At 38.7% G+C, this 24,133-nt stretch overlaps 1 protein-coding gene across 8 annotated transcripts in view; it reads right to left on the minus strand.

Annotated features, from left to right (window-relative positions):
- DOCK6 (dedicator of cytokinesis 6) overlaps positions 1 to 24,133 on the minus strand; it is a 2,991,519-nt gene that overhangs the window by 404,919 nt on the left and 2,562,467 nt on the right. For all 8 annotated transcript variants that reach the window (XM_044084603.1, XM_044084600.1, XM_044084599.1 and 5 more), the window contains one exon: positions 19,754 to 19,897. In XM_044084603.1, coding sequence (XP_043940538.1) covers positions 19,754 to 19,897 — 144 coding nt within the window. The remainder of the gene's footprint in view (positions 1 to 19,753; positions 19,898 to 24,133) is intronic.

Consider the following 24,133-nt stretch of genomic DNA (forward strand, 5'->3'; position numbering starts at 1 on the left):
GAGTAAAGGGCTTGCCCAGCTGATTTATTAGGTTAATGCAATGTTAGGAGTGGTCTGTCTTTACATCTTGGTGGTCTTGTTGGTAGGTAGCTATGTAGTACAGATTTAAGGGCAGGGCAGCCTGCAGATTTATGAATAATGTTAAGGGCAGTTATGAGTTGTACGTGGCTAAGGTGATACGGTAGTTCCACCCATTTCAGAGTCTGCAGGGAGGTATTGTGATGAGTAGATTAAGTGTTATTTGTTGTAAACTTTGCTACTTTGCTATAGCAAGTGAAATACTAAGATTGGTAATAATCTGAAACATATCATAAGCAGTAGCCCAGGTCATGAGACTGGCCCATCCATTGATGGGAGGAACGAACTAGCTAATTTCCAAATTCTCACTTACCCCCTGTGGAAGATTAACCCTAAAAGAAGATGAGGACCACTTCAGGGTGGAGGTATGGTGAAGGTCTTGTGAACAGAGTCCTGTGACAGCTCCGGTGTATCAGGCTTTCACTGGTCTCTCCACTTTGATGTACCTGTGGGAACAAGGTTTGTTAATTTAGCCTAGTTTTTTAGATCCGTAGTAAAAGAAAGTGAAGATGAGAATTGTTAGTAGGGTTTTGGGAAAAAAAAAACTAGACTAAATTAACAAACCTTGCTCCCACAGGTACATCAAAGCGGAAGGACCAGCGAAAGTCTGATACACCGAAGCTGTCAAGGGACTCTGTTCATAAGACCTCCACCATACGACCACTCCGAGGTGATCTTCCTCTTCTTTTAGGCTTAACCCTCCACAGGGGTAAGTGAGAATTCCTGAATTGGCAAGATTGGTAAGAATAGGAACTCCATATAGGGGTACAGATAATATACAGGTGTTAGAATGATTCTGGTAAATATTTTAAGATAACATGAATGAACTTCCTAACTACCTCAGATTCCTCAAACTTACCACTGCTCACAAGCTCATACTCAAACCTTCTAGTTGTCCCTCTCTGTCCACCTCCTTAACCCCCTTATATTCCCAACTGCCCATTTAGATCAGAAAACCATAACCTTCTAAAAATGCATAAACCTCATCGACGCCCAGGTCACCAAATACTGTCCTACTCCTTAGCTAAACTCTAGAACTCACTTCCTGCCTCCCACTCAAACTTGAAATCAGTTCTCCAATCATACCCATTATCAGAGTGGGAATGCTCCTGTTCCTCTCCTATATGACTCCTTTAAATACCTTCACCCAACCTTTAACCTTCTACTACATTGCTCAATTACTCTCTGCATCTATTTCCTCTCTTACTCTCTTTCACTTTGTAACCCCTCCTAGAACCTACTCCTTTTCTCCACTATAAATTAACCTTTTAATACACCTTTTCTCTCTCTCTTCAGAATTCTCTCTCTCCACACACACACACACACACACACACACACACACACACACACACACACACACACACACACAAAAAACACACTTTGTAATTACTACTTAGACTGTGTAATTTACATATTTTTCCTTTAACTAATGTCATACTGTTTGTAGGTTACCAATGATTTCAACTTTTTTGTAAAATCGTCAATGTCTTTGGAGCTTTTCTTCCCGGGCCTCCACTGAAAACGAGTTCTACCAGGCCCAGTGGACTATCCCAGTCATCAAACTGAAATAAATAAATAAATAAATCATTAATGCCTATAGAGCATCTTCGGCTTCTGATGAGTTTTTTTTAATGATGTTCTGGATATGAAGATCAAATTTAAGATTTTCATCTACTGTCATGCCTAAGAGTTTGGTATGGGGAACTACTTCTATTATTGCATTATTGTGGGAAAGAATCTTTTTTAGGATCTTAAAGTTGGTCTTATAAAGTGAATATGTTTTAGGAGTAAAGAGTAGGAGTTTAGTTTTTTTTTTTTGGGGGGGGTTAAGTAATAATTGAGAATGGGTGGGACAGGTTGTTTGAGAAGCAGATAAAAGTGAGTCAACCTGCATACTGAATTAAGGCGCAGTGACAGAAGGGGGTAGGAAGATTACTGATAAAGATATTAATAGGAAGGGAACCAAGAACAGATCTTTGTGGGATGTCATTCATGAATGACAAATAAGGTGAGAGACAGCCTTGCCATTTTACAGACTGCTATCTACTGGACAGATAGGTAGTAAACCAACTGATAGAGAAGGGAGAAAAGCCAGGTTTAGAGAGTTGGTATAAGAGTTTAGAATATAAAACGGTATCAAATGCCTCAAATGCCTTTGACAGAACTTTAAAAAGGGAGGAGACAAGTTTGTGAGCATTTCTGGAGTTACTGACTGTATCCATAACAGGAAAAAAAGCAGTTGTGGTGCTACGGGCAGGCTTAAAGCCATGTTAAGTTGAGGTTAGCAGTTCATTACTGAGAAAGTAATTAAGAAGTTGTGTATTGGCACATTTTTCTAACACTTTGGAGAGGGGGACAGAACAGCAATGGGATGACAGCTGGACACTTCAAAGGACTTACCTTCTTTATGAAATAGGAATGCTGAATGACTTTTTATCGAAGTGCTGGAGTGCAGTTTTCAGTAACTGATCAATTAAAAAGAATGCTAACAGGATAGGCTACGACATCCGTTGCTAGTTTAAGGTATTCTTTTGGAAGGTTATCTGCAGATGTTGAGCTGTGTTAAAGTTTGTAAAGAATTTTTTGTGAGGCTTGTGGGAGCTGAATGTAGTGTGAAATTAGGAGAGGTTTTTGAGGGGTCTTGGGTGGTCCCTGATAGGAGAAAGTGAAAATGAGAACTATTAGTAGGGTTTTGAAGAGGGGATATAGCAGAAATAGGGTGGAGGTGGTTGGACAGGAAGAATATGTAGTTAGGTCAGTAATGCTATCTATAAAATAAATATTAAATATACTAGCAATTTGGGAAGGTATTTTATCTTGATGTAAACTGGAGTAATTTTGGTTCCTGGATTAAGAAGTAGATTAATAGATGACCAAAATTTGGGGGTTGTTTTTATGGTGGTTTGTAAATCGGTATAGAAATGTTTTTTTATCTTTAGTGACTTGTTTTTTAGCCAGACTTCAGAGCTGTCTTCATTTTTGTAGACAAGCATTAGTTTTATTCTTAGTCATTTTTTCCGTGCTTTGCCCTTCTTGGTCATTATTTCCATAACTTGGACAGCCATGAGACATGGTTAGGTTTGGTTCTTTTAGTAGGGAGAGGAGCTACACTGTTAAGGATGTTGAGAAATGTAGCATTAAAGTAGCTTACTGCATCATTTAGGGACAGGGTTTTAGTACAGACCACTTACTAGACTGTAATAAGTCAAGGACATTTTGTTGGTTAAAATTAGAAAGACTGCATGAACTTTTGTATTGGTGTTCTTTGGTTACATGAGAGAGAGTTTTGTAGGTAGGTAGGTGGTCAGTAAGGGAGTTTGGAAGGATACCAGTTTAATAAATACATTTTCTTGGGTCTGAAACCAGGATCCAATCAAGGATGGAACCTAGGTTATTTTTGCAAATGTATATACCATTCTCTAGATTACAATGCACTCATTTTACATCAGGATATAATGTATGCACTGTTCTTACTAAATCAGTCTCTTACGGTTTATACGGAGATGAAAATACGCAGACTGCAATATGTAATAGGCTGATGCTACTCATTTACTTTGAAACTGCAAGTAATCCATAATGTACGGGCTTATGTACCTGTGAACCACATTACATCTCATCCCTCGTTATTTAGCAATGTTTTTATCCTGGACAAGCCAACAAAGGTATCTGGAGACAGCATTCTAAATAAAATTAAAACCATTCATATAGATAGCTGATAAAACACAAACAATTTAACTATGTACAAAAGATAAATATGGGAAGCAGAAAAAGTTAAGTTAATAGTGAAATTCTATAAAGGTAACTTGTCATGGGTAGACACTAGTTAACAGTCCTTACCACCCAAATAACTTTTTCCTCAGTAATATAGTATTATAAGAAGAATATCGCAACACTCTACTTACTTTGGGAAGTCATTGCGGCAGTAATCCAGAATTCACATGCCAAATGCCAAGCATTTTACAAGATAATCCAAGGAGGTAGAGAGCTACGGGAACCCATGCAGAGCAGCTATACCAAAATCTGTGTTACCTCAAAAATGTACTATGTTTGATAAAGGCTGCACATTCATCCAGTCTGCTACTTCCAGGATATCTTATGCATAAATCTTTTCTGAAGTATGCAGCAGCAGCTCTTATGGAATGTGCATTGCAGACATGAAGTACTCCAGACCCAAGTTACTGTCAACAACACAAACTATAATGTGGTAGTGTATTATTATACCTCCTCCTCCATGTTACCACAAGTACATGACAGCTTTGGACTTTTAAGATGGCTGCACACTGATCAACAGATTAAAAACTGTAGTTGTAAAAGACCCTAAAACAATCCAACTGGATAAAATTCATTTACTGTATTTAATTACACTGCCTGCATGTCATCAAAGAAAAGTATTTTGAGAAAGTAACAGAAAATCAACTAGAAGAGGAGAAGATGAAACTCCGACTGGGAAGAATCTTGCAGTTTTTTTGCAAAAAGTACAGGAGACGGCTTCCAAAAATTTAGAAGAAAACAAATTAAATGCACTCAGAGGTGCGTAAATAAGTGAAAAAAAGAATATATACAGTCAAATAATAAAATGATGTAAAAACTAGAAAAAGCTTTAAATAGCTATTCAGATGAACTGAGAAAACTGCAAAAATCACAGGATAAAATTAAGAAATGGTTGGCAGAATATGAGGCTTTTCAAGAAGAGACAATTCAAACAACACAGTTAGAAAACAAAGCGTGCAAAGAACAGAAATTTTCTGCTACATCAGGGAAACTGGAAGGAAGAGACTGTATGAATTTTATGATAGTACAAACAACTGGACTGATGTTCCACAGCTGGAGTTGCATTGTGAGCATGCCCCAAATCTGGCCATGAGAAAGAAGCCAAGCCATATATTACTAAAGATACAATCATACCAGTACAAAGAGCTCTGCTTGACAAAATTGTGGCAGGAAAAAAAAAGTATTAACAATTAGAGAGAACACATTGTTTGTGAAAAATGAATATTCACTGTATACCAAAGCATGTTTATTCTAGCAAACAGGAAATGTTGAGTGGCACGCAAGAACTCCAAGCTACTGTATGTATTAATCTGTCTTCAGAATAGTTTTCATTTTTCTCCAGGAGGATCAATGAGTGAGCCAGCAAACAGAAAGGGACTCTGTTTCTCATTTTTCTGACAATAAGAAAGCCTATAGCAAGACTCTGCCAGTGATTTATTTCCATTGCTGCAAATGAAAATGATTGAGCAACAAAAAAAAAAAAGCACAGCAGCTGACTACAGAAAACAAGTTTACTTTGGATTTGAACCAGAGACTGATACTGAGAGACACACATGACCAGCACGAAAATAAGAGAATAAATTGTAGACTATAGGGTATTAACACCAATTAGATGCATGATTAGAAATGTGAAATGTGGTTTTGCAAGAATGGAATTTTGTTGACTGTGTTAACATGGTGCTTGAACTGTACGTATAAACCCCCTTTTTGTCATTAATGTTTAAAAAGCCACAAAGGGACCAAAGAAGTAACTACAGATTTTCTTATTATTTTGTTATATAAATTATACGTTAAACTATTTAAATGTGTGGTGGATGGATTCTTATCAGTGACTGCTGTATATCTTAAATATATTAATGCAAGGAAGCAATCTTCCTTAGTTGTAATGCATCCCAAGCTTTTTACTGCTGTGGGGTGAGAGAAGCAAGTTCAGTTTAATATAATGATGTGACCATGGGCTGCTGGAGTGATGGATGTAGAAGTTTATTGATCATATTATATGTAGAATTAAAAAATCTCTCCTATTTTTACAGGAAGTAAATATCTAAATGAATGTCCTTTATAGCCAAGGGTTTTTAAGCAAACAGGTTTGAAAAATATAAAAGTATAAAAGGCATGGAGAAAGGCATTTTTCGTGTATTTGCCAAATTATGAGATATTTTTTCCCACTGGTAAATACTCTCACTGGGAGAGAAGTAAACTACAGATGCAAACAATTAAACATGAGAAGTTTGTACACTGTATTCTTACTCAAATTTACTGAGATCCTTTCAAGCATATGCAACATTACCAGCTTTTTTTCTAATTACTAACTGGTTTTACTTGGAGATGAGCTGTTTGCAGATGCAAGCAAACTGACATTTCGACCTCTGAACACTCTGTACTTTGAATATTTCCTTCAACACAGTGTAATTAACATTTAAAGGTACACTGACAGGCAGTTCAGTGAAAAATAAATGCAGTTTGAAATTGTGGCAAGTGAACAAATTGTAGTTGTCTCCCCCAAAGCCTGAATGCATTTAATACAACAGTTTAGCTTATAGTTTTTAGTACCCAGTGCACTTTTGGTGGGCTAAAAGTTCAGGTTTACCGAAACCATGTGAACTGTTTTTCAGATTTGGGAGGGGAATACAGAAAAAAAAGCAATCAGTGTAAATAGGAACACAAGCTCTAACGTGTGCTTTAGCATGGGTAACCTTAATTTAAGTACAAGTAATACCTATGGTGCAGTCATCAGTTTGGGGTGACTGCTCTTATCAGGAGGAGTGGTTTCACTTTTTGAAAAAGTGCATAGTTTGGTGTACTTGTTGTAAGTTAAATGAGAATGGGTGGATTGTGAAAATCTAGTTTGTGTCTTGTTTGACTGTTTTCACTGAAGAAATGTTGAAGGATATGCATTTTGTTAGAAATGAGCATCGAAGTCATTGTGGATATTCATCAGAATATCATGGGCAAAGGAAAAGATTAGCAATAATACTGATTGCAAGAGTGGCTCCAATAATGCTAACAGAGGGAAAAAGACAGTAATGGCAGATTGGTGGCAGTAAGAGGTTACAGGCAGGAAACAGAATTACACTGGCATTTATATTCCACCTAAAAATGAAAGTTATGTACATAACAACAGATCCATGTCATCTGATTTTCATCTGGTTCAGCATACAGGTGGTCAGATCCAAATGGATCCAAACTCAACACTAATTTCAAAGCTTCTATGGTTTCAAGGCTCCTCTCCTAATCATAATTCCCTGAACTCCACCCTAGTACCTCAGATCAAGTTTGCCTATTACAGTAAAATGACACTTAACCATGACCATATATTAGAATATAGAAACCAATAACAGAGGAGGAGATAGGGGAAACAGTCTGACAGAACTGGTCACAGACTAGGTATAAAGTAGTGACCACCTGGTCATCTCAAAGTCATGTGTGTGAATTTGGTATGGGGATTGGAAGGAGGGAGGTTGAGCCAGAAGACAATCAGACATGGATCCATCGTTATGGTAAGTACATAACTTTTGTATCCCATGTTGTCTATTTTCATCCAATTCAACATATGGGGGACAGATTCCCAAGCTGTCTTTCTGGGTGGTATCAAGGAAGGACATTCCTTCGGATGCTGGAACTGAATGAATTGCAAGATCTAGATTGTACATCCAGCTTATAAGGAGAGACAAAGGTATGGACTGTGAACCAAGCTGCTGCTACACAAATGTCATCAATTGGAAATCTCTTAGAAAAAGCCGACTAAACTGTAGGCACCCAGGCTGAATCACAAAACTAATAATCCACAAAAGCCAATGTAACAGCAACGCACACACACCACCAAAATAAATTCCAAAAACGTAAAATACAAATACAAAATAAAAATAACGGAAGCACATTTTATCAAAATCTTTTATATGCATTTCATTTATTGCTCTAAGGATGGATGGATGGATACACATTTAACATGTTTTCAATATATTTTTAGTAATAAAATTAACTTTTTTCAAAACAACCAAAAAATAAATAAATTATAAAATGAAAAAAAATCACATGGGTAACATTTTACCTTTTATCTGCTTTTAACTTTAAGGTAGGAACATTGGATATTTGCTTGTTTAAACCTGGAATAACACAAGCATTTAAACAAAGCTGCCAAAGCAGTTAATATTCGAGTTTCATCCATCACTTTCAGTTGGCGTTATTTGTTGAAGAACTCAAAACAAAAAACTGCCTTTTTTTACATTGTCATTGTAGATGCTTAAATAAGGTACTGGTCTCAACCATTAGTTGATGTCATACAAATTTTCATAGACTCTCCTTTTAAGGGCTCTTTTTGTTTTACCTACATCATATGATAGACAGTGTTGACAGTATGCGAGATATACAACACCTTTAGAACTGCAGTTAAATTAGTTTTAATCCAAGTGAGACCTATGTTAGTAAGGGTAACCTTTTCACAGTGAGACATATGTGGACAATAATGGCACATGCAGTATTTTTAAGTCCCTTTTTAGCATTATGTCCTCTGTATTCTTCCCCTACATTACCACATTCAAAACTGTTTTTTAAATTAGATCCTCTTTTGATAATAAATGTGACAGGTTTAGGGAAAACTGGGAGTGTATTGTGCATACCAAAAATTTGTTCCAATATTTATCAATAATTCTCCAAACTGAATTTGTATCATTATATTTAATAACAAATTACCTGTTTTAATTGGTAACCTTATTCCTGCATGCCATATTAGTGGTAGAAAGGACCCTTGTACCTTCCATGTGTCCTTCTTCTTGGGAGTGTAATAAAGGGGTGTATGTAGCAATCCAACTCTCCAATACCTCACTTTTAATCTTAGAAACTATACCCTTAGCTTTCAATATAGCTTAATTTATCAAGGAGGTCATTACGGAGGGAGGTTATATGTGCAGCATATATTAAATAGCTTGCCAAAAGGTTTTAAGAGGATGTTGATGATGAGGTAGACAGAATTAAGAAACAAAAAGTGAATAAGTTAGAAAGGAACAAGAAAAAATACATCAAAGGTAGGGCTTATTGGACACCAAGAGGGAAAAAGTTGAGTCCTGAGCCCCCTGTTGATTTTTTCAAAGTGACAACCCCCCCCCTTCCTATGAATGATCCTGTCCCTAGTGAACCACCTGCTTTTAGTGAGAGGGAAGAAATAAACGGGTTATTTGATCCTTTAGAATTTCTCCCCTCTGAGGAGATCAAACCGAACAAAGAATCAGGGGACCAAATTTCCCAACCAGTGAAGGGCACAGCCTTCCTATCATAGTGAGGTGTCTACCAGGGAGAGGGAACAGAACCAGAAAAGGAGAGAAACTAAACCTGGGGTTATATGAACCCTATGTTTTATCTACAGGTCCTACAATTTTGAAAAATGGGTTCATTTGTTTCTTACAATAATTTCAATATATATAATTACAGTGAATTTGGAGATAAACTTAACACATTTCTCTCTTTTTCAAAAAGTTTTCACTTTTGTACCAAACAGGAGTGTGGATATCAGTAAAACCATTTTTGATTTAAAGTTGTTTACACAGAAAGTTAACCTTGAATTGTTACTTGTTGATCAATCTGATGTTATGCATACTTATTTTCGTAAAAAAAGAAAATTTAACCCACCCCTCCATCCACTGTTGTTAAATTTTTAATCCTTTGTTGAAAATGAAATAAGAACTTATGTTAAGAACCATAGATGGTGTGATGGTGCCAGCCCAGCTAACTGGAATTTTGTACATAATTGTAGGTCATTTGTGAATATTAATATGATTCATATGCTTGTCTTACAAATGTAAGAGAACTGTATGTTATGTACAGAGCTTCAAGAATGTAACCATAGTGTACCCTACTGGAAAAGAACAGAAATGTATATAAACTGTACACCTGTGCAAATGTATGTTATAATAGTAGAAGCTGGAACACACAGAGTTAACTTGCAAAACTCTAAGAAAATAAGTTGGAATCAAAAGTGTTTTACAACTGTATGTTTATCTCTCAGGTTAACTGAAGGAGACAGGATGTCTAGAGCTAGAAGTTTCTTTTGATTGTCTTGAAACAGAAATAATTACTAGGTTTAAAATGTAAAGTGTTTACTGCTGTGTGATTTCCTACCAGCTGCAAATCTGAGAGAAGTATTTGTAACACAGAGATGTTAGTATCTGGTTAGCCTGGGAACTGAAGGCAGGTGACAAAAAGTGATGTAATCAAGGCAAACCCAACAGTAAAATGTTATACTGATTTAAGAACTCTCAGAAAAAGAGAGAGAGAGTGAGACTGGCATTTTGCATCTTGTCTTGGATCTAGAAACATCTACTCATCATCAGCACTAAATTTGCCTTGCTCTATAAGTAAGATTTAGGCATAGTATCTTTTAGATATAGATAGGAGTACAGTAAAGATTAGTTTAGATGTTTTCTGTATTTACTCGAGACTGTCCTGCAATGTTGTTTTAAAATATTTCCTATGATTCTGGACTCTTGTAGTTACTGTGTTGTTTGAATATTGTCTTGTTCTTTTATTACAGATGGTTCAGTAGTAATCTCAAAAAGGAGAAAACTTCACTTCTACAGTGCATTAGTAGAAATAAGGTGGTTATTATGCAATACTGAAACTATAGAGCGAAAATGCTGGATTTGCTTCATAGTGATTCTAGGTATACACAGGTGTCCAAAAACAAAATGAATACTGCATATCATAGAATAAGTTTGATCTTGGAGGATAACTTTATACAAGGAACTATTGATGGCACATTGAATTTTTGAAGATTCCTAGATCCTTGATTCGATCAATATTTGGTATACTCAAGAGCCATAAAAATACAGAAGACCCCCCCAGTAAGTCCCACTGTTGTAGCAGCCGGGTCAAAAACCCGCCTGCTTGCCTTATTTGTTGACTCAAAACTAAAACCTTTTGGCAAGCTATTTGAACACATTTTAGTTGATTCATGTGATTTTTGTGGTTAAAGTAGGAAGAGTGGCTTACCAACCCCACTATTTAGTGGTCACTACTGACATAAAAGATTTATTGTCTGTCATCCCAGACCATACTGGCCTTCAGTGGTTTCATTCAATAAACTTAGAGCTAGATTTTTTGAATAATCAGGATGTCAAACTAATTTTAGAAAACAAGGAATTAATACTATATAACAATTTCATGTTTTTTGAAAGGGAATATTATAAACACCTAAACTGAATTGCAATGGGGGCAGCATGTGCCCCCATTTTTGCTAATGTTGTGATACTATACTGGGAATGCAAGTTTGCATTGCAATCTCCTTTTTCAGAGTATAGTATCCTATACTTGCATTTAATATATTAAAAACATATTAAAGTGTATATTAGAGCAATAAATAAAATACATATAAAAGGTTTTGATAAAATGTACTTATGTTATTTGTATTTGTATTTTACTTTTTAAAACTTCTTAGCATGTACCTTTATAAGTTTATGCATTCAATTAATCAATTAGAGTTTGTTTAATACTAACCAATGAGTGATTAGAATGTGGTGTTTAAAAAGTCTGGAGTGGTCTATATAATTTATTCTGATGAAGTCTCAATACTGGGATGAAAGTGCTTAATAAATTATGTTTTACTATGTTTCTGTAATTAACTTTGGTGGTGTGTGCAAAGTGCAGTCGCCTTGGCTTTTGCTGTTGAAGTGGCTATTACCCTTGTGGAATGATCCTTTGGTTTATTTTGTAATGGCAAGCCCTTCGTATTCTAGACAAAGGAAATGCAGTCTGACAACCATCATGAGAGTGTAACTTTGGCAACAGCTCTACCAAGTTTTGGTTCTGAGATAGCAATAAACAGCCGATCAGATTTGCTGAATTGTTTTGTCTGATGCAGATAGAACCTGAGTTGATGAACATCTAGCATGTGCAAGTTGTAGTCCCCTCTGTTTGAAAATCTGTGGAAAAATACTGGTAAAAGTACAGATTGGTTCAAGTTTGTCTTGGATGCCACCGCTGAAAGGAAAGAAGCATTAGTTCTGAGAGAAACCCTGTCCTTATGGAAAATTAAATAGGGAGGTTTACAAGAGAGTTCCTGTAATTCTGAAATCCATCAGACTGACATGACCATCACTAAAAAAATTGTTTTCCAAGTTAGGTACTTGATGCCCATTGTGGCTGGAGATTCAAAGGGGTATGTGTCAGAGGTTGGAGCATGATGGTAACATCTCATGGGGGAACCGGATCTCTAATGGTAGGACATAAAATAAATGCCACTCTCCAGAAAACTCTTGAGATCTTCAAGGGAGCCATGGAAATGTCATCGTGGGTCAATATGAAAATTCAAAATTGCTGTCATTTGAACTTTGATGGTGGAATAGCTACAGCCTTTGTGAAAGAGCTCAGATAAGAATTCCAAGATGGATGGAACTGGAGCAGAAAATGGGTCCAAACCCTTAGACATGACTCAAATAGAAAATCTTATCCATTTGTGGTGATGTACCTTTTTTGTAGTAGGTTTCTGGTAAGCGGACATAATCTCAACAAACATGAGAAACCTGGCATTTCTGCCTACAGTCAGAACTGGAGAAACCAAGTGGGTAACTTCATAAGATCTGCATACTGATGCAGCATCCAAGGGGGGATGAACTGGTAGAGGCCACATGAAGGGGAACCATGTTTTTAGGGGGCCAATAAGGGGCAATGAGGATTACTTTGCCCTTGAACTGTCTGGCTTTCTGACAGAATTTGTTCTTGAGTGGTAATGGGAGAAAGCATAAATGAGGCCCAGGAGCCAATTGTGGAGCAGAGTATCCTTCAGTGATTGACCTGTGGAGAGATCAGGGCAAAGTAACTACAGCACTTGTTGCTGAGATAGCAGGCGAATAAGCCACAGCAAGGATGGCCCCAGCGATGAAAAATTTAAGTTGGCACTGTTGGATTGAGCGACCACTCATGAGGTGTTAGGATAGTCATATGCTCAATTTGTCCACTATAACATTGGAAGAAGCTGGGATGTGCATTGCTATCAGAAAGCAGCATGAAGACATCGCCCACTGCCAAATTTTCATAGCCTCTCAACCCAAAGATTAAGAATGTTCCTCCTTGTTTGGTGATGTACCATACCACTGCCATGTTGTCTGTCTGCATGGAAATCACACCCTTGGAATGCCTACAACTCTAGAAGGACCACCCTCATCTTCAAGACAATGATGTGAAGACCCACCTCCATGGTTGACCTTAAGCCTTGGACTATTCTCCCTTCGAGATACCCCCCACCCCCATCGTAGAAGGGCAGTGTCTGTGGTTACTAATACTACCACCAGATGCATGTGTAAAACTAATCCTTTGGAGAGGTTATATGCCATGCAATGTATTGCCTGCACATCTTTGAGAGTAGAATCTTCGCATGTAATTTTGGGACCAAAGCACTGCTATAGTCCACTGAAGCACTTTCATAGAGTAGTGGGCCAGCAAAATCACTGGAATTGCAGATGTCATTAAGCCTAGCAGACACAGGATCAAACATGCTGGAGGAGAGAGATGATGAAGAGTCACCTGCTTGGTTGTTATATGTAAAGATGTAACCCTGTGATGAGGAAGGCTGACAAATTGTAGAGCTCTGTCAAGGTGACATCCAATGCATATCATTTGGGTTGGTAACAGCTGATACTTGGAAAGGTTTACTGTTATACCTAGGTTTGTTAATAATTGGAGCAGAAGGTCGAAGTGATGTTGAAGCAGATGCTTGGAGGCAGCAGTTAAGAGGTACTCAATGAGATAGAGTAAAACTTGGAACCCTAGTAAGCGGAAGTGCATTGCTACAACTGCCATTATCTTGGTGAACAACCTGGGGACTAGGGTGAGATTGAAAGGCAGGGCTCTGAAACTGGTAGCTACTGGCACCCAGCCAGAAATGGAAGAATCTCCTAGAGCACATCTCTATCTTTACATGATAGTAAGCACCCTGGACATCAATTGAGTACATCTAATTGTCTTTCTTCAACAGAGATAACATGGACTGAACTGTGACCATCTGGAACTTAATTTTATGAACTGATTCAGATGAATGAAATCTAAAACTGGTTTGAAATCTCCAGTTTTCTTTGGTACTAAAAGAACCTTGAGTAGACTCTGGATTTTAACTGGTTTTGGGGGAATGGCTGGGTAACTCTTTTTCTAACAGCTTGAAATTTCTGCTGTAGCTGGTTCCCTCTGTCCGGCTGGAACTTCAGGAACAACTTTTTTATAGAAGGAAGAGAAAAGGGAATAGACTCTTGAAATTATCTTCAGCATCCACAAATCTTTTATGTTTTGTCAGGTTTGAGGGTTCAATGATGTGTTCCTCAAATGCCGCCAAAGTGCAGCAGTTGGGCAACCTTCCAGGGATGCTGACAGGACCTCTTGGTAAAAAGACCATGGAAGCCCTGGTTATGTGGTCCTCCTCTTCCTGTTGGGTGACATCCAATGAAAATTCCTCCACCGCTGTCATGTGGAGTTCTATCACCAACAGAGGCATGATAAGAGCTCTGTGACTTACAAAGCCACATCTTTTTCCCAGCCCTCTGATGAGATGGATCTTTGGGGAGAGGATGCCGACTACAAAGTCTTACCATCCTGCTGGCTCCTAGTCAGTGTGTTCATAGGTAGGTACTAGGCTATTGGCCCAAGACCTTATATAAGCCTAGCCAAAAAGGTACCCTGGCTTACGCCACCCAAGAAAATTATTTTCCTGTGCCACTGGCGAGCAGAGCCACAGAAGTGATCCCGGGGGTGAATTTCCTATTTCCCATCCAATCATCAGGACACTCTGTGTCTTTAAATTTAGGTCTGAAAAGTGTGGAACCATCATATGGGACAATGATGGAAGGATATCTTAAAGCCTTCTGTGAAATCACAAAGCCGTTTCCAGGCTTGCCATGGTACTGTGAGTCTTGTGCCGGCTGCTCTGAGCCATCAGCTGCATTAGAAAGCAGTCATATGGCTACATTAGAGGTTGTCTGAAGAGTAGAGAGCTGGGAGTCCACTTTCTAATGAACATCTGCAGGCAATATTCTGGAGGGAGACTTGGAGAGCTCCTTAGTCAAGTCTCTTTGGAATCTGATGACATAAGCCAAGTGATTCAGTGACCTAAGTGGCAAAGGTCACTGATGAGTAAGTCCATTTTCCGAACCTATCCAATGCCCTAGACTCCCTGTTAGAGGGATGGACAGAGGAACTTTCCTTGGAAAAGTCCTTTTTGGTGGCTGCTGCTATGACCATAGCATCCAGCGGTGGACCTTTACTCCAATGTTTCCTTCGGAGCTGATAAAATCCTGTCTGGTTTCTTGTTTTTTGGCTCCACCACATCAGAGTCCTTTAAAGCCCATTGTGCCATGAGATCAATAAGAGGTCAATGGGTGGTACCACCCAGGAAAAAGAGCTGGAACCGAAAGGTTCCAAAAATAGATTTGTCCAGTGAGGGATCTTCAGTGGACCACCCCCCTCTCTGTTTTATAAGCTCAAAGATTTCATCAAACATGACATTTTCCCAGGGGGACCCCTCAACTTCAACCAAGTCTGTGCCCTCCATAAACGACTCAGGAGAGGAGTGTATGTGCTTTTGCTTGCACTTCTGCTTTTTATGAACTGGTTCTGTTGGGTGATCAGAGGGTACAAAATCAGACTGGGTGCTAACATATCATGTGGTTTCAGAAGCCAAGGCCTCAACTGTCCCTGGATGGCAGGATAATGAGAAGCAGCAGCAGTGAGATCTAGTTGGGGTTTGGGTACACACAAAACCCTTTCAAAACCATCAAAGGTCAAAGCCACTACTGCAGTCGATGGCTTCCCTGGATCCAAAGATGAGAGAGTAAACTTGACACCAATGAGACCATCTCCAAGGCTGATGCCAGACCCAAGATTTCTAGTGCCAAAGCCCCAAGGGGAAGAAATGACACCAAATATCTCAAGGTCGAGCCATCCTCTAGAACCCAACACCAATGTTATGACTCCGAGTTCCTTCCCAATCCAATGATATCAAAGTTGAATGAGAGAGAAACTGTCAGTGTCAAAGTAGATTGTACTCTTGGCACTGACACAGGCACTTTGGCACTGCGGGATCTGCAGAATGCTTTTTGGCTGAGAGAGACTTTTGCTTTTCTTTTTCCCTCTGTTTGCCCTTCTCTTTGTTTTTCTCTTTTTCTTTTATTTGTGGACCCCTCTATAGAATTGGGCCTACCCTATTTCTTGGTAGTTAAAGCAGACAAGGAAGGCCCAGGCAATAATGACCCTGTCTGAGGAGGAAGAAGATCTTTTACTAGTAAATTCTCATGTCTAGCTTGAAGCACCCTGGAGCTGAAAAACAGGAGCAAATGTTGAGTCTAAATGGGCAGCTCCTAATCAGTAAAAACAAAGTGTGAAGGTCTTGAAGGAGGAGCTTATGCCTGCACTCAGCCCATTTCTTAAAGGCTTGAGAGTCAGCTAATATCTTAAAACACAACTTGTCACACACAAAATATTTCTAGGTACATAACTATATCTATACTTAACCTTAGAACTACTAAACGACAAGAAGAAAGCTGCTAATCTATATTAAGGCTATAAAACTACCAACTCTTTACAAAATTACTTAAATCTATCTAGAAAAACTATCCACCTAAACTGCTGCCTAATAATGCACAGAAAAACTTTTGAGCTAATCGCACTAAATTTAAGAGAGAACAAATCTCTCATTAGGAGGAGGAGGCCAGAAGAAATAACTTCTATAAAGCTTATGGTAAGAGAGAACTTGTAACGCATCTGAAGTCTTCAGGTAGAAATGAGATCTAAGGTATTAGGGTAGAGTTCAGGGACTTATGGGTAGAGGAAGAATTAGAGACCTGGAACCATGGAAATTTCAAAATTGGTGCTGAGGTCAGATGCAGACAGACCGGACAACCCATATGTTAAATTGGATGAAAGTAGACAACATTGGATTTACTATTATGGAGGGAAAGAGAATTTTCAGATAAACAGCAGGGTATTATATTATGTTTGGGAATGGAACTTGGTTTGCAATTGTAAGATGCATCAGGGTGACCTAGGATGGAAAATAAAACATCAGAGCATAAACTTCCAATGAAATATACGAGACTATTTTACAAGGACCTCAGACAAAATCTACATAGTCTCAAAGGAATTATAACTGTGATAGGTGGGACTTGAAATTATACTTCACAAGATCCTTTACATTAAGCTGAAAAATTTGACATACATCCTACAACTATTTCACATTGTGCAGTATTAAAAATTATGACAAAGATGAAAAGTAATGAAATAAAACAGATGCTGGTATTGTCCCCACTTACCAGTTAAAAAGAGAGGAATTCAAAAAAATGGGTAGTGCAAATTATTTGATGTTATTAGGGAGCAGAGAAATTTCTTCTAAAGGAATAGCTAATGAGTAGGATAAAATAAAAATGAAATGGAGTTTAAAAAGTAGGTAGAAATAAAAGAGAAAGATATGGGAAAGAAGTAACAGGAATTATTTAAAGGGGTTCATTTAAGTTAAAGTACTGTCAATTAATGGGAAACTCACAAAACAGGAAGAGGAACAACTGCACAATGCTAAAGAAAAATAACAGTACTTGTATGGCATGCACGAGTATAGAAAGAATGCAGTTAAGCAACACCTTTCTGATAACTCCGGGGCTCAAAAACATTTAGCACAACTTGCGCAACAGAAAGTAAAAGGGTTTTCGTCAAGCTTAGGGAGCCTATGACAAGAAAAATAGCCAAAGATCCTACAGCTGTATTAGAGATATGTATTATGAAAATCTGTATAAAGCAGAAGAATGTGTAAACCAAGACAAAGCATAAATGGAAATCTTCATGGAAGGCTTAATTAAATCAAGGATAAAGGAAAATGAAGTTAAACAATTAATAGCTAAAATAGAAAGAACAGGATAAAAAATGGTAATATATAATTAATCAACAGGGAAGTCTTCAGAGAGCAAACATTATGTACTTACCATAAAGCTTCATCACCGATGTCCCACTCTGTCCACAGATGGGTTATCCTCCCAGAGGCAGATATGAGCCAGCAGAATCTTTCAGAGACTCTCTAGTGCTTGAACTTTCTTTCTCCTGTAATACACTGTGCTAAGTAATCCTCAGATCATGTTTGCCCCTAAACAGAAGCATAGCTGGTTCAATTAGCGCCCTGGGACGATGCTATGAACCTAGGCTTGCCACCTATCTGGTATTTTTCTGGACTATCTGGAAATCAGAATGATTCTCCAGTAGTCTGGAAAGCACTGTACAGACTCTAGTATTTCATTTACAAGCGTGGACAGAATGCTAGAGTTTATTAAAAACAACCTCTTTTTTTCACAAAAAGCATCACTAAAGCAATGCAATGGAGTCTGAGATACTCTACAACAAAGAAAAAATGAGTAATGCAATGTAGACTAGCCATGTAAAAATGGACTAAAAGGGACATTCCTCCATAACAACATATGTATTTATGCCATAAAATTGGTGTGGATTGGGTGGAGATGGGTTGGGCCTGGGCAGAGTCATGGGTAAAGCAGAGGGCTTGGCTCGGTCCGATTTTCAGCATCACAACAGATGACAGCACTATATAAACCAACACCCTACCCCTCAACACTTCAAGTGAAGGGAAAAAAAACACTTCACTGTAATTAAGCTGATCACTTAAAGCTTATTATAGTTAGATCTATAAATAATCAGGATCATCCATCACTTTATGGGCCTGGAAAGTGGCCTTCTGTGTGTAAGCCATGTTTTGATAACCAGTACTTTCAGAAACTTTTATTTATTTATTTTTTTTAACTAAAATTTGAGCAGTGTAGCACTGCATGCAGTCAGGGTATAAACTGTAGCAACTGTTTGCTACATTTTAAACAGAAGATTTTTTTTTAATAAAATGTATTAAAGGAGGGTTGGGGCAGGGAACAGAAATGGCACCTGAATGGCTGGGGGTTGGGCGGGGTGTCATTCATCTAGTCACCTGGTTGGTGTGCCAGTAGAAGTGGTGTCCATTTTTTTTATTTTTTTATTTTTATTTATTTATTTTTTTTGCTGGGGTGGTATGTAGATTGGTTCATAGGTTGGTACTAGGCTATCGGCCCTAAGGCCTATGCAAGCCTAGCCATAATAATTCCCTGGAATTTTTTTCCCACAATATTTACTTCTCTGGGCCCCTGTCTAGCAGGGCGACTGACATGATCCCCGGGGTAAATTTCCTATCTCCCATCCAATCATCAAGGTTCCTTTTGAAGAGGGTCAATGAGGTGCTCTGCTTGACATGCATGGGCAGTTTATTCCAGAGTATGGGGAGTCTCTGGGTCAGGAACCTATCCCTCCAGCATGTTTTGTTCATTGTGATAAGGTTCAGATCCCTGGAGCATGTGGCTCTAAGGGATTGGGATTTCTTTAAGTGGAGCATGTCCAACAGCTCAGGGTTTGATATGGCCTTGTATGTTAAGCAGAGATCGCCTCTGAGTATACGATATGCCACAGAGTATAGCTGGAGTTTTTTTAGACTGTCAGCATATGGCATCTGCTGTAGGCCTGTGATTCTTTTAGTGAGGTATTTCTGTGGTGTTTCCAGCTGTTGCAGATGTCTTGTGAGGTACTTTAAAAACTGTAACAGTACAAACTTCAGCTGGATGAGACTGCGGATCTTAGTAATCTTCTTTCCAAAAGCAAAATATAGTATTCCTTGCTTATAGTCTGTCAGCTTAGGAATCAGTCTATTTAATTTTCTGATTATCTTTCAAATACAGCAGGGATGACAAGAAAGATACAAAAAGGTAGATGGCAATTTTAATCCAACAGTTAAACCAGTGCAGTGAGGAATTTGACTGGGATGAGAGTTCCTTTTACTTGTGGAATGCACACAGCACACACTGGAAAAAGAAAGACGGAGTTAGTTACAAACCCCACCCAAACAAGCCATACTTACCATGGTAAAGGAAGCTGCTGCCTGCTCCAGCAGTCCTATGAGGCCAGCCTCAGTGAAGTACTTCCCAGAGCAGATGCCTTCTTCATCAGGAGAAAGGATGTCATCAGAAACTGCTGATTCTTCCAGCACATTCGAAGAAATGCCCTTAAATTAAAAAAAAAATATATCACCATCTTGTCTCAGCATTTGTGCTTTCCTTATTGTCTTTAATTCTTACTTTTCATGCCACTGATTATGAGGAAGCTTTGACAACTATTACAGTTAAAGAAAACATTGATACTATTTATATTAATGTTTTAAAGGAGCAGTAAAGGCCAGTGGAAAGGCTATAAAAGCACATGTATGAAATTCTTTTTATTCAAAGAATTAAACTGTTTAGCCCTTTTGTCCCAAATAAATCGGCCATGGAACTTTATCAGAAAAAAAAGTCCCCATAAATTCCCTTCATTCCTTAAAGACATTTCTCTAATTTATTTGGGATGAAAGCACTCAATAATTACATTCTTTGGATAAAAAGACTTTCATGTGTGTGTTTTTACAGCCTTTCTGTGTTGGTCTTTACTGCTTGTTTTGTTTATTTGTTGGTTTTGAGCAGTATGCATGTTACCCACCGAGGTTACATATAATTTTTTAAAAGAAATGGTATATAATCAAAGGCATCTACCCAAACAGCCCTACTTTAATCTAAGGGGAGGGGTGGCATAATAGTTAAGGTCTTTGCCTCACAGATACAGAGCTTGGTTCTGACCTCTGGTTGCTGGCTAGACTTGCAATAGTCTGCTGACTGATAACCTAGCTTTTACCTACCAACCAACATCAGATTAGAAAATTTACATAATTTATCTGCCCTTATCAGAGGATCATAGGAGATTACTAGGCTATCAACCCGGAGGTCGTTTTAAGCCTAGCCATTTCAACCCAATTTAATACCGTAGAGGTACTAGTCAATAACCAAGACTGCATTTAATGATGACTACCCATGTCCAGGAGGGTTGTGGGTGCTATCCCCAGTAAGAATGTACGGTGCCCCATCCATCCATTCATCCAGGTTCCTCTTTAACTGTGTCATAGAGGTGGCTCTGTTTTACAGAACTGGTAGGCTATTCCAAAGACATGGCAATCGCTGGGAGATAAATCTGTTCCTCCAGCATGTCCTGGTTAAGTTGCAGGCCATATTTAAGTGTCTGGAAAGGGCTAGCCATAGACCCATCTGATTTACGGATATGTAGTAAGTTCATTAGGTTTGGGTCTTGGGTTGCTCTGTAGGCCAAGCATAATTCTTCCTTGAGAAGTCTATGCAATACAGAGTACAGTGCCAGGGATTTTAGTCGGCCTGTGTAAGGCACATACTGGAGCCCCTTAATCATCTTTGTTAGAAACCTCTGAGATCTCTCTAACTGCTGTAGATGCTTAGTATGGTACATACCGAATGGGGCGTTATACTCAATTATGGGCTGTATAAGTGCAGAGTATAGGAGGTTATAAAGTACAGTTGTGTACCTACCATAAATGTAGATGTTCGAGTGGATTCACTGTTGCAGTCATTACACTTGGGTTATCCTGCTGGCAGGCTACCCGCAGTCGGCCCGAGTTCCAAAGTCTAGGTCCGGCGTCGGTTGCTGTCGCTTCTTCCCTGACGTCAGTGTGCCAGTTTGCTAAGTTTATCAGTAATGCCTGAATGCGGATTGTGTCAAACACCTTTGCCAAGTTGAGGTATGCTGTGTGCACAGATATGCCCTCATCAATGGCCTTGGTCACACTTCGAAAGAAATCCACCACATTTAACAAGCAGGATCTGCTCTTCATGAAGCCAAATTGGGTAGGGTCCTGATTTGGAGGTCACAAATGTCTATTTCTGAGGTCCATAAAGATGTGCTCCTTGGCTTTACAGGTGAGGCTGGTTAGGCTTATGGGTCTGTAATTCTCCAGGTCTGTTGTTAGGCCACCTTTGTAGAGGGGAATAACTGTAGCTGTTCTCCATTCCACAGGAATAAACCCTGAGGTTAGGCTATGACTGAAAAGGGTACTTATTGATGATGCTAGTTCATGTTTTAGCCTGTTTAGAAGACAGCCTGGGATGTCATCTGGTCCCATAATGGCCATGTTCTTTGCCTTGGACAGGGCTTTGAGGACCTGCTCTTCAGATATGCAAGGTGGGAGGTGTTGCTCGTTTGGTCAGGATAAAACAAACATTCACGGGTTCTGTTCAAGCAGCTTTATTAAACACAAACATCAGAAATGAGGCTTTGTAACTTAAACTTAAATAAACTTAGAAAAAGACTGACTAGCGCACTCATAAATGTTAACACTGGCTGTTCTCTGAAAATGGCCTGCTGCCTGCACGTGCTCAGTATTTATATGCATGTGCTACATCTGAAAATGCTACTTAAAGGTACATACAGACCCTCTGATCTACGGAGGGAAGTTTGGGGGAGGGTTTGTTGCAAGTTAGGAGGGGATAAGGGAGAGAACATTTCGCCAAACCTATCCACTAGCAAGTTCGCTATCTCTGTGGGGTGAGTGTGCATGATACCACTGGCCAGCATTCTGCACATGCTTGGGTCCTACCCTTAACGTTACATACACAGCTGTAAAAGGCCTTATGGTTATCCTTGGCAGAACTTGCTAGGTTTCTGTCAAAGCAGCTTTTGGAGGATTTAACAAGTTATCTTATTTGCCTGTTAAGGCTGAGGAGGGTGCTTTTCCACAAATGGGTCCTTGTCTTGGTTTTCCTGGACAGCAACATTTTGCATTTATTGTAGAGTTTGTTGATGCTGGAAGTCCACCATGGCAGCTTGATTTTACTTGGGGCTCTCTGATTAAACATTCTCTTCTTTGAAACCCTCATTTCTCACTACAAATTTATCACAGGTCACAGCATTACAGGCACAGCATCATAAGGCCTCATGCCAGGTTTGCTTCCAAAACTAACACAAACTAACCAAGCAGTTCAGAAAAACATGTATATTGCTATATGCATGCTCTGCAGCCACAATCAAATCTTCTCATTGTCGGTACCTGGAACCTAAGCCAGTTAACAAACTAGAGCTTCCAGTGCAGTGTGAGGACCATGGCAGTATCTCAATTAGGCAGGCCTCATGAACAGAACCATTGACTTTAGCACTACATACTAATAAATACTAGGACAGTCAAAACTGATATATCTTTCTGATTATTCGCAGCATACCACTATGAAGCATTCTTTCTCTTTATGGCTAAGGCTCTCCCTTAATAGGATTCAAAATGTTGTAAAAAGCTTTCAGTCTGTTATATTAGCATAGTAATGGCACAGCCAGCAGAACACATCTCTAGATATTACCTGTAAACTATTAAAAATCTCAGTTGTACAAAAAGATGTACTGTTTCCACTAGAGTTCTCTCATATTTCTTATTCTTTACTTGAAAACTCCGTCAAAGCATAATTCTCTATTTTATTTAGTATAACATTTGTCAAAGTTGTTTAAAATTTTATTTTATTATTTTGCTTTTGTTTATTGGGTTTGCCCAACTGAGTTTAGTCAAAAAAAACCTTTTCAGTGGAGGCCTTGGGAGAAAAGCTTCAACATATTACAAACATTTTTCTAAAAAAACATCAATATACATGAACAGGCATTCGAGTAACATATATTTCCAATTACATTCATTTGCTAATGAGATTAAATTCACATGAAATAAAGGAAAACTATTATAGTATAAAAGATACTCGTACATTAGAAGATGTTGAACACTGAGTATTTGAAAAGGCGTGTTAGAGTTTGTCAAACAATCGTGATTAGTAGTTAGAAATGGAGGTAAGGGAATGAACTAGATAGAGCAGAAAATGTTAACCTAGTACTTAAGAGTGTACACACACACACACACACACACATATATATATATATATATATATATATATATATATATACACACACACACACACACACACACACACACACACACACACACATATATATATCAATCATCATCTTCTTTCGGCTGTTCCCATTAGGGGTCACCACAGCGGATCTTCTGTTTCCATTCCTTCCTGTCCTCTGCATCATGCTCTTTCACACCAAAAGCCTGCATGTCCTCTCTCACCACATCCATAAACCTTATCTTAGGCCTTCCTCTTTTCCTCTTACCTGGCAGCTCCATCCTCAGCATCCTTTTCCCAATATACCCAGCATCCCTCCTCAGCACATGTCCAAACCAAAGCAATCTCGCCTCTCTTGCTTTGCCTGCAAACTGTCCAACTTGAGCTGACCCTCTAATATACTGATTCCTAATCTTGTCCATCCTAGTCACACCCAGTGCAAATCTTAACATCTTTAACTCTGCCACATCCATCTCTGACTCCTGCCTTTTTGTCAATGCCACCATCTCCAACCCATATAACATAGC

Source organism: Protopterus annectens, chromosome 9.part0 (assembly GCF_019279795.1).
Source record: "Protopterus annectens isolate FY-2018-M chromosome 9.part0, PAN1.0, whole genome shotgun sequence".
Classification (NCBI taxonomy): Eukaryota; Metazoa; Chordata; order Ceratodontiformes; family Protopteridae; genus Protopterus; species Protopterus annectens.